A 13,806-nucleotide genomic window follows, 5' to 3' on the forward strand; every position below is an offset into this window, starting at 1 on the left:
AAAACAAACCAGTGGGAGATCACAAGTCAAGATTGAAATTAAAAATAAGTGAAACAATACAAAGAAAAGCACTGACAAAGTCAGATACAACCTAACACCCTGTTAGGGTGGTAGTAGCAGTCCAACTGAAGCAGTCCAGTTGAAGCGGTGATCCTGTGAAGGTCTAGTCTCCAGCTGAAGATCCAGTAGTAGCTCTCGTCCTCTGGGAACCCAGTAGACAGGGCTCGCTCAGGCAGTTCCAGGGCCAGGTTATATCCAGGTGGGAACACCTGGCTCCTCCCTCCTCGGCAGAGCATCTCACAATGGGATGAGATAAGTCCATGAGTCACACGGTGGGTCCCTGATGGCCCATTGCCTGTCATGCGGGTGGGTCATTAGCAAGTGATAATAGCTAACGGATGGCCCATTGCCTGTCATCCTGAGTGGGTGATAGCAGCTAATGGCCCACAGCTGGTGGTAATAGAATACTTAACTACATCAATATTGCAACCTAGGACATTATCCACCCCTTATTCTATTACCATCTACACAGTTCTCACTTAAGATAAGGTCTCCTTGTGGGACACAATGGGTTTCTCCATCTGCCTGCATCACCCACCAAGTATAACCAGGTCCTTGGGCAAAAACCACTCCACTGATGGGTTTGCCTTTGCCTGAGGTGGGACTAATCCAAACAGTCTTTCCTAAAAAACCTCTTACGTGTACCACAGGGACTTTATCTCCATCCACTGTGTGCAAAGGTTCGGACTCGGCAGGACCGGCTCGATTGATAGAACCCCTTGTGTTAACCATCCAGGTGGCCTTTGCTAAGTTCAGTTCCCAATTTTTGAAGGTTCCCCCGCCAAGTGCCTTCAAAGTTGTCTTAAGCAGTCCGTTGCACCGTTCAACTTTCCCGGCAGCTGGTGCATGATAGGGGATGTGGTATATCCATTCAATTCCGTGTTCTCTAGCCCAGGTGCTTATGAGGCCATTCTTGAAATGGGTTCCATTGTCAGACTCGATTCTCTCAGGGGTACCATGTCTCCACAGGACTTGCTTTTCCAGACCCAAGATGGTGTTTCGGGCAGTAGCATGAGGCACAGGGTAGGTCTCTAACCATCCTGTGGTTGCTTCCACCATGGTCAACACGTAGCGCTTTCCTTGGCGGGTTTGGGGAAGTGTGATGTAGTCAACTTGCCATACTTCCCCATACCTGTACTTTGACCATCGTCCACCATACCACAGAGGCTTCACCCGCTTGGCCTGTTTGATTGCAGCGCAAGTCTCACAGCTGTGGATGACCTGTGAGATGTTGTCCATGGTCAAGTCCACCCCCCGGTCACGAGCCCACCTGTATGTCGCATCTCTCCCTTGATGACCAGAGGCATCATGGGCCCAACGAGCTAGAAATAATTCTCCTTTGTGCTGCCAGTCCAGATCCACCTGTGACACTTCCACCTTGGCAGCTCGGTCCACCTGCTCGTTCTTACGATGCTCTTCATTAGCCCGACTCTTAGGTACATGTGCATCCACATGTCGAACTTTCACAGTCAGCTTTTCTGCCCGGGCGGCGATGTCCTGCCAAATCTCAGCGGCCCAGATGGGTTTTCCTCTGCGCTGCCAGTTAGCCTTTCTCCAGCGATCTAACCATCCCCATAGCGCGGTGGCTACCATCCAGGAGTCAGTGTAGAGATAGAGCCTTGGCCATTTCTCTCGTTCGGCAATATCCAAAGCCAGTTGGATGGCTTTAAGCTCTGCGACCTGACTCGATCCACCTTGTCCCTCGGTAGCCTGTACAGCTTGTCGTGTGGGGCTCCATACTGCAGCTTTCCATTTCCGATCTGCGCCAACAATTCGGCAGGAACCATCGGTGAAGAGGGCATAGCGTCTTTCACTCTCCGGCAGCTCGTTATACGGGGGTGCTTCCTCGGCACGTGCTACTTGCTCCTCTGCTTCTTCTGAAGATAATTTAAAAGTCTCACCTTCAGGCCAGTTTGTTATGATTTCCAGAATCCCAGGGCGATTCGGGTTTCCAATACGGGCGCGCTGTGTGATGAGGGCAATCCATTTGCTCCACGTGGCATCAGTGGCATGGTGGGTAGAGGGAACCCTTCCCTTGAACATCCACCCCAGCACTGGCAATCGGGGTGCAAGGAGAAGTTGTGTTTCTGTGCCGATCACCTCTGAGGCGGCTTGGACTCCTTCGTAAGCTGCCAAGATTTCTTTCTCGGTGGGGGTGTAGTTGACTTCAGACCCTCTGTAACTTCGACTCCAGAATCCCAGTGGTCGACCTCGGGTCTCACCAGGCACCTTCTGCCAAAGGCTCCAGGACAGACCATAGCTCCCGGCTGCAGAGTAGAGCACATTCTTTACCTCTGGTCCTGTCCTGACTGGGCCAAGGGCTACCGCATGAGCGATCTCCTGCTTGATCTGGGTGAAAGCTTGCTGCTGTTCAGGGCCCCAGTAGAAATCGTTCTTCTTGCGGGTTATGAGGTAGAGAGGACTCACGATCTGGCTGTACTCAGGGATGTGCATTCTCCAAAAGCCTATGGCACCTAGGAAGGCTTGTGTCTCCTTCTTGTTGGTTGGTGGAGACATCGCGATGATCTTATTGATGACCTCAGAAGGAATCTGACGCCGTCCGTCTTGCCACTTTACTCCCAGGAACTGGATCTCTTGGGCAGGTCCCTTGACTTTACTCTTCTTGATGGCAAAACCGGCTTCCAGGAGAATTCTGATGATTTTCTCTCCTTTCCCAAATACTTCCGTTGCTGTGTCCCCACACACAATGATGTCATCAATATACTGCAGATGTTCTGGAGCCTCACCCTTTTCCAGTGCAGCCTGGATCAGTCCATGGCAGATGGTGGGACTGTGCTTCCACCCCTGGGGCAGTCGGTTCCACGTGTACTGCACACCTCTCCAGGTGAAAGCAAACTGAGGCCTGCACTCTGCTGCCAGAGGAAGGGAGAAAAAGGCATTGGCAATATCAATGGTCGCATACCACTTTGCTGCTTTGGATTCCAGCTCATACTGAAGTTCCAACATGTCCGGTACAGCAGCACTCAGTGGTGGTGTGACTTCATTCAGGCCACGGTAATCCACCGTCAGTCTCCATTCTTCACTTGACTTACGCACCGGCCATATAGGGCTGTTAAAGGGTGAGTGAGCCTTGCTGACCACCCCTTGGCTCTCCAGATCCCGAATCATCTTATGGATGGGGGCCACAGAGTCTCTGTCAGTGCGGTATTGCCGGCAATGCACTGTTGCTGTAGCAATTGGTACCCGCTGTTCTTCAATTCTCAGTAGTCCTACAGCAGACGGGTTATCTGAGAGACCAGGCAGGCTATTCAGTTGTCTTATGTCTTCTGTCTCTACGGCTGCTATCCCAAAAGCCCAGCGATGTCCCTTCGGGTCCTTGAAATATCTACTCCTGAGATAATCTATGCCGAGGATGCATGGGGCGTCTGGACCAGTCACAATGGGGTGTTTCTGCCACTCATTCCCAGTTAAACTCACTTCAGCTTCCAGTACAGTCAGCTGCTGGGATCCTCCTGTCACCCCGGAAATAGAAATGGATTCGGTCCCCACATACCTGGATGGCATCAGGGTGCACTGAGCGCCGGTGTCAACCAAAGCCGTATATCTTTGTGGGTCAGACGTGCCAGGCCATCGGATCCACACAGTCCAATAGATCCGATTATCCCTTTCCTCTACCTGGCTAGAGGCAGGGCTCCTCTAATCCTGTTTTTGGTGCACGATGTTCTTCTGTAAATGTGTTCCTGAGGTCCCTTCAAGAGGATCAGTCATATTATCACTTCCATTCTGTCTGGAGTTCTGGCCACAAGAGACTGGGGCAGTGTTGTACCTAGATGAGCCTCCTGAAGTGGATGTTTCTTTTTTCAATTCACGTACCCGGGCTGCTAAGGTGGAGGTGGGTTTCCTATCCCACTTCCTCATGTCTTCCCCATGCTCTTGAAGGAAAAACCAGAGGTCACGTCGTGGAGTTTGTTTTCTTTCCCTGACTGGAGTACGTTTGCTCTTGATGGCAGAGACTCGGGTTGGTTTTGGTGTGGCATGGAAAAATCTTTCTGTGAGCTCTTTCCTTAGTTTCTGATGGCTCTCTTCAATCAATCTCCGGACTTGCTCGGCCAGGTTTGTTTCTACCGATGAGACCTGGGTGCGTAGTGGGGCAGTGACAGTGTCCTCATAAATTCTCAGTTTGTTTGCTAACACGCCCACCTGGTCTTCGCCTTCCCTCCACTGCAATGTTGCCAGGTAACGAGAGTATATCTCTGGTCCGAGCCGCGCGAATCTTAGCCACATTTGTGAAGTGCACCGGACGTTATCTGGGCTCTTGGGGAATCTCTCGTTGTCTGAGAAAATGATCTCTAGCACGGCCAATTCCCTCAGGCATCGGATACCTTGTTCTATTGTGTTCCATTTCCTTTGGTGCATCTGGAGGTCTTCTTTGCACAGGTATCTGTCCCGTACACTCAGCAGCACTCGCCGCCAGAGGCTGAGAGTTTCCTGGGTTTTCCCAATCCCCTGGTCAATGACCACATCCTGAGACAGGGATCCCAGTTGTCTGGCCTCACTTCCATCCAGAATAGTGTCATTAGCTGCGGCGTCCCAGATACGGAGCAGCCAGGTCAAGATGGACTCATTCGCCTGCCGGGTGAATTCCCTCCGTAGGTCACGCAGCTCCCCCAGGGATAGAGAGCGAGTGATGATCTCTGGCTCTGTCTCTTCTGCTGGGTGAGATGGTCCTGCCGCATCTTCATCAGTCGCTGTGCGGACTGATTTGCTCTTGGATTTCTTTTTCTGGACGGGGGCAACCGCTACTGGCTTTGGCTGTTCTGATTCGGCAATGGTCTGTGGTGAGACATTGACTGCTCTTTTGGTTCTTTTCTTCTTGCTTGCTGACTTGCTTAGTTTCTCTTCCTCAAGAAGACGAAGTATTGTTCTGTTCTTCAGCATGAGGTAAACGGTGTTGGTCAAAGAAAACAGAACTAACAAAAAGATTATGCCATCTCTAGCATCCAGAGAGAACTCAATATTGTCAAAAATGGCTGTGCCTGACCTGAAAGGCTGGAAGAAACCGCTCTCTCCTCCTAGCCCCAGAGGGTGGGTGCGATTGCTGATGAGATCTCAGACGAAGCAGCTCAGGTTAGGCCAGGCAGACAAAGTCGAGTATATATAACGAATGGTGTTCATCGCCTCACAGGTAATTATGCCATAGGCATAATAAACCAATAGAGCAATTCTCATGCCATTCCCTGGTCGCAACAGGAGCAATACGACGGGCAGATAGTATCTCATTTGAGGAAAAATATAGAGAGCGAGATACAGTACCTATATAGATAGGCTGAACATCATGGTGATAGGATTTCTGAGTTTCCCCAGGTCGTGCCCCACGTTGGGCGCCAAAATATGTGTTGGTTTGAAAACAAACCAGTGGGAGATCACAAGTTAAGATTGAAATTAAAAATAAGTGAAACAATACAAAGAAAAGCACTGACAAAGTCAGATACAACCTAACACCCTGTTAGGGTGGTAGTAGCAGTCCAACTGAAGCAGTCCAGTTGAAGCGGTGATCCTGTGAAGGTCCAGTCTCCAGCTGAAGATCCAGTAGTAGCTCTCGTCCTCTGGGCCTTCACTCATCTAATCATCTGGAAGATATCATTAGGCCACAGGGAAACATTGTATTCTTGTGTTGGGTGTACATGGCCAAGCTTTGGTAGCGATAGAGCTACCGGGGTGACTTCTGTGAGAAGCCACTAGAAGCTTCCCCCATGTCTGGCAGAGTCAATCCCTGGCAGCTCCAAAGACACATGTGCTGCTGGCCATGGCTGGGCCAATCAGAAATGGTGCTAATGCATCTGTGATAACATATTTAAGAAGAGAGAAAAAAAGTTATTGCACAGTTCTAATTGCGGCCAGAGGAGAGAGGAGTGAGAACATATGAGAGGAACAACTCTGCAGACACCAAGGTCAATGGAGAAGGAGGGGGAGGAGGTGCTCCAGGCACTGGAGCTGGAATTCCTCTGCAGCCTGTGGTAAAGACCATGGTGAAAGAGGCTGTACCCCTGCAGCCCATGGAGGAGACCCATGCTGGAGCAGGTGAATGCCTGAGAGGAGGCTGTGACCCTGTGGGAGGCCCGTGGAGAGAGGAGCCCACGCTTGAGCAGCCTGTCCTTGAAGGACTGAACTCCATGGAAGAGTGACCCACGCTGCAGCAGTTTGGGGATGACTGTTGCCTGTGGGGTGGACTCATGTTGCAGCAGTTCACAGAGAGGTGTTGCTTGTGAGATGGACTCATATTGGAGAAGTTCATGGAGAACTGTCTCCCATGGGAGGACCCCACACTGGAGCAGGGGAAGGACTCTACTCCCTGAGCAGCAACAGAAACAATGTGTGATGAACTGACCATAAACCCCATTCCCCGTCTCCCTGTGCCACGGGGGGGGAGGAGGTAGAGCCCAGGAAGGAGGGAGAGGTGGAAGAAAGGTGTTTTTAGGATTGTTTTAGTTCTCATTATTCTGCTCTGATTTTGATTAGTTATAAATTCAGTTGATTTCCCCAATTCAAGTCTGTTTTGCCTGTGACAGTGTTTGGTGAGTGATCTCTCCTTGTCCTTTTATCAACTCATGAACCTTTCACAATGTTTTTTCTCCCCTGTCCAGCTGAGAAGGGGAGTGACAGAGAGGCTTTGGTGGGTGTCTGGCATCCAGCCAGAGTCAAACCCCTACACCACACTATTTCTGATACAAGCCAGGATGCCATTGGCCTTCTTGCCCACCCAGGCACATGCTGGCTCATGTTCAGCTGCTGCTGACCAGCACCCCAGGTCCTTTTCCGTTGGGCAGCTTTCCAGCCACTCTGCCCCAAACCTGTAGCACTGCAGGGGTTTGTTGTGACTGATGTGCAGGACTCAGCACTTGGCGTTGTTGAACCTCATACCGTTGACCTCAGCCCATCAATTCAGCCTGTCCAGATCCCTCTGCAGAGCCTTCCTACCCTCCAGCAGATCAACACTCCCACCCAACTTGGTGTCATCTGTGAACTTACTGTGGGTGCATTCAATCCCCTCATCCAGATAATCAATAAAGGTATTAAACAGGACTGGCCCCAATACTGAGCCCTGGGGAACACCACTAGTGACCATCTGCCAACTGGATGCATCACCATTCACCACCACTCTCTGGGCTCAGCCACCCCACCACTTTTTTACTCAGTAAAGAGAGCACCTTTCCAAGCCACAGGCTGCCAGCTTTTCCAGGAGAATACCATGGGAGACAGTATCAAAGGCTTTAGTGAAGTCCAGGTAGACACATACACAGCCTTTCCCTCATCCACTAGGTGGGTCACCTGCTCATAGTGAGAAAGGGGTAATCAATAGGTAACTCAAGTTAACTATTGAAAGACAGAATATGTGAATTCTAAAACCTAGAAAAACAGGATTCCGTTAATCTTATCAAGATAAGAGGGACAAGAATCCATTTGAAGCCAGCACAGCAACCGCTGAATCATCTCATGAAGGACTAGCATGCTCCAGAGAGAAAGGTGAAAAGTGCATTGTGATGAAGACTACTGGGACCTTCACCCTGGAGGGGTCTTTGGGGTCTCCAAAGACCACCGGGACATACAGAGCATGCGAGGCACGCATGCTAATGATATTAATGACTTCCGAGAAATGATTTGCATAACCATTCCTATCCAGGGGAATGTGATGAATATTCCTGAATTTTACCTATAATATTGTGTTGTTGGAAGTGCCCGGTGTGTGTGTTTGGAGGAGGGAATCCGCCACACCCGGTGCACCGAATAAAGCAAATACCCACTTCTCTGACTTTATCTCTGAAGTGTCTCTGGGCCCACCTGGGGCGAGTGAATAGAAGAAGGTCAGGTTGCTCAGGCAGGACCTGCCTTTCCTAAACCCATGCTGGCTGGGCCTGAGCCCTTGCTTGTCCTGTATGTGCCATGTGATTGCACTGAAGATAATTTCTTCCATAACCTTGCTGGGCACTGAAGTCAGACTAACAGGCTGACAGTTCCCCGAATTCTCCTTTCGACCCTTCTTGTGAATGAGCACCACATTGGCCAATCCCCAGTCATCTGGGACCTCCCCAGTTAGCCAGGACTGTCACAAGATGAGTGGGAGCTTCAGACAAGCCCTTTGTTAGCCTCAGATTTTTGGCAACAGCCTAAATTTAAGAAATCACTCTGGCCCGCTAGTTCTAAGGATGGCAGATGTTGGAGGGTAGGATTTGTTCCTTTTGTTTTCTTTCTGTTTGGGAATTTTTGTCCCATCTGTTGCTAAGACACCTTAACTCTCGGTACTTAAGAGAGACAAAAGAAGTTACCAGGCCAGGGGAGGAGGGCACCTGGCTGCACTCCTCCTATCCCAGGGTTTCTCTGAGGGGAGGAGAAATATCGGGAGGAACTGGGCTAAGAAAAAGAGAGTTGGGGGCAGCCCCTGGCTCTCTTTCTTCCGGGGCACCGGAGGAGACAACCGAGCTTCACAGCTAGGAGAGGATTCTCTGTGACTGCCGGAGCCCAGCATCTGCATTTCTTTATTACTGGGTGACCTTTCATTTGTAAGAGCAGCCGTTTGAACTGTGACTTTTTATTAACACCAAATTTGACTGGGGAGGACCTTTACCATCCACTCAAGTGCCTCAGGGGAAACCCAGGGGCCCTTCCGCCTACGGAAGAGTCCGATTGAGGCTCCCTAGCCCTGCACCTTTCTGGCTGATGACTCGGGTTGCTTTTCTGCAACACCGTGGACCCACATCCCCTGCCCGCCCGGACACACCACAGCTCCTGCCACAGCTGCCGAGTTTCTGCCACCTCTTTCTTGCTGCCTTGGGTGAGCTAGCTCTGCTGTTGCAGCTTGCTGCTCTGAGGTTCATCCTTCACTTCGTCCCCCCGTTATGATCCAAATATTAAGGTTCTTTGGAAATACCTCTGCCCGAATTAAGGTGCAAACGACACCATATGCCAGTCAATAGTATGGGTTTTATTTGATAGAAAATATGAGAGAGAGAGAGAAAAAAAGAGAGAAAAGGAGAAGTAGGAAAAGATGTAGGGGGGACAGAAAGAGGGAGAAAGAGAATATCACCATCCGTGGATCCCAACAATGTTGCGTTGATCCTCTCCAGCTGGTCTTCTTGGTGGTGATGGTCCCCCCGAAAAGCACAAAATGCCATGGGTTAATATACACTCAGGCCAGGGGCAATGTCCAGGCATGTCCCCCCGGGGGAGGGGGCAGCCTCTAGCAGTGTCACCGAATCTGCGGGAAAATAAGAAAAACCCTCTAACACTGTATTTGAAGTGATAGAGAATCAGGCATTACTTTATTTGCTGGCCAGGATGTGCCTAGGAAAGTATTCCAAGAACACATAACATCAGAGAATTTTCTCCCGAATTTTATACAGTCAAAACCCCCTGCTGGAGGTGGTATCTGGTGAATGTCTGTGATAACCCCATGACCTGTGGATGTTCAGTGGGTGCCACAATGTCTCGAGGAGGTTCTGTTAATGGTCTTTATCTTTCTGGTTATCTTCGGGGTCACTCCCAATCCGTGGTATGTTAATCCCATCTCCGTAGGGTGATACTATATCTTAAAAAAACTAAAGAAAAGCTCCTTTCCCTAGGTAAAGTCAAGTAAAACTAGCTAGAGAGATACAATAAAATTTCTAAAGTTATATTGTTTCTGACAATGCCCCCCTTTGGAAGTGACCATAATTTCTTTAAGGTCACTTCCACTTAACTTATCATCTAAACTATGTTAATTCAAATAACAAAAATTAAAACAAAGCAAAATTATTCTCGGAATAGTCAGCCATCCTTAGAGACCTTTCTTAAACTTTAAAATTTTATATGAGTTTGTTTTCATTAAGTTTGCACAATGTTTTACACCCTAATTTGCAAATTTGGATTAAGATCCATGCGCCAATTATTAAGGTCAGAACTATGATAGCAATGCCAATTAGTTTTCCTATGATTGCATTCAGATTTGGAATCCATGATGTAATCCAGTCAAATATATCTACTCCCTGGTTCTTTTGGATTTCTTGAAAGATTTCAGAATTTTTCCTTATTTCTTCTAGGTCAGTTTGTATTCTCTGGGTCTGATCTATGTACACACAGCAGCTGGTATTAATGACTGTGCACACTCCACCTTTGGAAGCAAGAATCAGATCTAGGGCCATTCGGTTTTCTTTGACTACATTAGAAAGGCTAGTGACTTCTTGCTGTAAAGCACCAATTGCATCACTGGTTCGGTTTTCTATTTGTTCAATAACTCCAGAGATGTTTACGATGGCTTTTTCTAATTCAGGTACTCCTAACCATGGTACAAGTCCTCTTATAAACTTGTCAAACCCAGAGGACTTTTCAATTAATGGATTTAGAGTTCGTTTATGCCGCATAATAAAGGATCGCAGATGTCCTTTGGGGAATTCTGATTTACTAATGATATCTATTTCTGGTACCACTGTCCCATTAGTGCATATTCCTTGCCATTTAGGTGGCAGAGCTTTTCTAGCTGAATTCCCACATAGCCAGTAGTATCCTATGTTATCGGGAATAGGCCACCATTGTGTATTTAGGATACTTTTATTTGTTACATCTAAGTATGAATTACATTTGGGGTAATTTCCTACCATTATTCTCGACATACAATTAGGTGACTTTGTTTGTTTTAGAGGGGTTGCCCCTGATTTTTCTGGACATCTCCGAACACAAGAAGCATTTATAGCTGTTAATTTTACTGATAGGATTTGTTTATCTATGGTGTTGCGTGTTACCTTTTCTTTAAAAAGGTACATTATATCAGCTGGGGGAAAGCTATTGTAGAATGTGTTTGGGATGGGAAGTCCCATTAGTTGTATACTTTCATCTGAGTGGGTGGGAAACTGAGAGCAAATCCAGCAGTTGCTGCTGTTTGTTATCAGAGTCACAGCTTGCATAAGTTTTAGGTGTGAGTTTCTCTGCCAGGGGTCAGGTAATATTTGTTCAATGTGTGTCATGTTAGAGGAAAAATACATATCATTACCTTCCTCTGTTTGCTCACTTACCCATCTGGGATTTGAGCCTAGGTTTGTCAGTCTCAGGGCCTTGCTGGGATGGTTGACTATTCCAGACAAAATTAGCCAGACAAAATTATTCTGAAAATATAAAAGAAACCATTTAGTATTTCCCATCTTAGCGTCTCTGATTTCGTTGCAGCTTTATCTGCAATGGATTAGTTGTTTGTAGCACTGTCCAGAGTGTTTCTTCTGTGAAGTTGTAGGGTCCGGAGGGGTCCGGCTGCCTTAGTCCCAATGGGCTTCTGGGGCTTCGGGAGACCTCGGAGGCCTCACCTGGGCCCAAGCTCTCAGCCCTCCCGGCTGTTCAGCTCTGTCCCAGAGGCGGCTACGGTCAGCCTCAGTGTTCCCAGGCTCGCTCCTTGGAGCGGCAGGGACCACGCGGCGGAGGCGGGTGCCCACCGGGCAGGAACGCCGTGGAGTCGCTGGTCGCTTCCCGCGATAAAGAGAGCACGACGAGCTGAGAGTCACCAGTGCACAGTTTATTGCGGCGGCTACTTCTGAAGTCATGACCAGAAGTGCTTTAAATGCCACAGGAAAGTTCTTTCAGTGGGGAGAAGGGCTGTTTTGTGCAACACAGGAGATGAATTTGGGCTTCTGGAAGTCGACTCAGGCGAGAGAATGAGATGAGGTCTCTTCAGCTTTATTGGGGGTTACATAGGGGATAGGAGAGTTTGGAGAGAGGTCTGAAGAGCCCAGAACAAAGGCTCTACAACAGTTTATAAGGGTACATAGCTAGGCGGGTTTACAAGTTTTCAGAACAAATAGAAAAGTGAATACAAGTAATTTACAGTCTAAATTTACCAATGTCTAACACTGAGATATGCAGGCGTCGAGTGGTTGGAGAGAGATAACGGGCCTATACTATCTGTAATACTTTTCTGGGAGGTTGCTGGGATAATCCATCTCTTCTTCACTTTCTTCTGGCACTTCTCCCATTGCATCCCAATCCTCCACATTCTCAAGGGCACTGAGTTCTATCTCAGCTGCTTGGGCCGTAACATCTCCCCGTTTGTTTTCAAATAAAAAGGATAAAACTGCTTTTACAATGATAGATTTGCATATACACAAACAGCAAAGAACAAACGTGACAATGAGAACAACTGACACCAAGGTTTTCACGAGGGAAGCAATGTGAAACCTACAAAACAAACATGATTAAACAAAAATAACATTTTTAAACTTAAAAGGGTCTTCCCAATACAGAAGAATTTTTGGTTTTGGGAAGTCAAAATTCGCTAGGGAATATATGTATGATTCAAGAGGTATTTTAACTAAAGGGGGATCTTTGAGTCTGATTTTTTTCTGTTGTTTCCAGTTGAGGATTGAAAGTCGTTCCCAACTGGGTTTGAATTTTTGTTTTGGTTTCGCGTGGTTCACTCGAGGGGGATGGTGTTTGAAATCTTCAGCTGTGTACGGCTTGACGCATTTTGCTGGAACCCACCTGGGCCCGGTAGGCGTGGATACGCACGCGTAACCACGTCCCCAGGTTACCAGGGGAAATGGTCCTTCAATGTTTAAAGTTTCCAAATTCCGAACCAACACAGGTGGTTGTATTTTCAATTTTCCTCTCTTGTCGTTCATGAAGTGCCTAAATATAGGCGGCATGGGCTCCTCGGCTGAGGCATTTAAAAAGTTGATGACATAGAGCGCCTTGGCCAACCGGAGGTGAGGTGTGGTGACTTCTGTTGTGGTCCCCAGCTGTCTGTAAAGTGTCGTTTTGAGGGTCCGATGGGCCCTCTCGACAATTGCTTGGCCTGTCGGCGAGTGAGGGATGCCGGTGACATGGCTGATCCCCCATTCTTCGAGGAATTGATTGAATCGTTTGGATGAGTATGCAGGGCCATTGTCAGTTTTGATTTGCCCCGGGATGCCCAGTGTGGCGAATGCTTGGGTGAGATGCCTGATGCAGTCTGTTGTTTTCTCCCCAGAGTGGGCTGATGCAAACATTGCTCCTGAAAATGTGTCCATTGACACATGGACGTATTTCAGTCGTCCAAATTCGGGAACATGTGTGACGTCGGTTTGCCACACCTGACAACTCTCAGTTCCTCGAGGGTTAACAGCCATAGGGTAAGTGGGCAGATCGTCGGTGGCACAGTTAGGGCATGCCCTAGTTATTGCTCTTGCTTGTTCTCGAGAGATTCCGAATAGCCTGGCCAAGGCGTGAGCATTTTGATGGAAAAATTGATGGCTCAACTTTGCCTGGCTGAAGTGGTCTGGCGTATTCGGTTTCAGGGCAGAAGCTGCCAATTGATCAGCCCTACTGTTTCCATCGGCGATGGGTCCTGGCAGTGTGACCTTACATGCATCACAAAATAGGGATGCTCCCGGTGGGACAAGGCTGTCACAAGCCTCAGGAGTAAAGAAAAGATTTTCGGATTGTCAATTTGTTTTAGGACCGAATTTTCTGCTCTCAATGTCACTCCTGCCACATAGGCAGAGTCTGTGACAACATTGACAGGTTCTTTAAATTTTTCAAACAATCTCACCACTGCAGCAAGCTCGGCAACTTGTGGGGACCCCTCGATTACTTGCACATCGGACTCCCACTGTCCTGTGGCGGGGTTCCTCCAAGTCATAACAGACTTTTTGGAAGTGCTTGAGCCATCTGTAAATACAGTCAAGGTGTTGGGAATTGGTTTTTGTGACAGTTTTGGTTTTTCAAACCAATTAAATGCTGTACTTAGAAGTTTGTGTTTTTGATGGCTTGATGTTATTTGGCCAGAGAACC

The 13,806-nt window shown here is 48.2% G+C and overlaps 2 protein-coding genes and 1 long non-coding RNA gene across 5 annotated transcripts in view; 2 read left to right on the forward strand and 1 right to left on the reverse strand.

The window, feature by feature from the left end:
* Positions 1 to 13,806, forward strand: part of LOC146425378 (uncharacterized) — a 517,591-nt gene that overhangs the window by 371,837 nt on the left and 131,948 nt on the right. The gene's annotated exons all lie outside the window — the stretch shown is intronic.
* The window catches only part of LOC146425386 (small conductance calcium-activated potassium channel protein 2-like), a 171,110-nt gene that overhangs the window by 47,546 nt on the left and 109,758 nt on the right, over positions 1 to 13,806 (forward strand). The window lies entirely within an intron of this gene.
* Positions 9,310 to 11,261, reverse strand: LOC146425389 (syncytin-1-like). The gene has a single exon (XM_085041650.1). The coding sequence runs from the start codon at positions 11,187 to 11,189 to the stop codon at positions 9,861 to 9,863; it is 1,329 nt and encodes a 442-aa protein (XP_084897776.1). The 5' UTR covers positions 11,190 to 11,261; the 3' UTR covers positions 9,310 to 9,860.

This window comes from Lichenostomus cassidix, chromosome W (genome assembly GCF_008360975.1).
Source record: "Lichenostomus cassidix isolate B80296 chromosome W, HeHo_3.0, whole genome shotgun sequence".
In the NCBI taxonomy this organism is placed as follows: Eukaryota; Metazoa; Chordata; class Aves; order Passeriformes; family Meliphagidae; genus Lichenostomus; species Lichenostomus cassidix.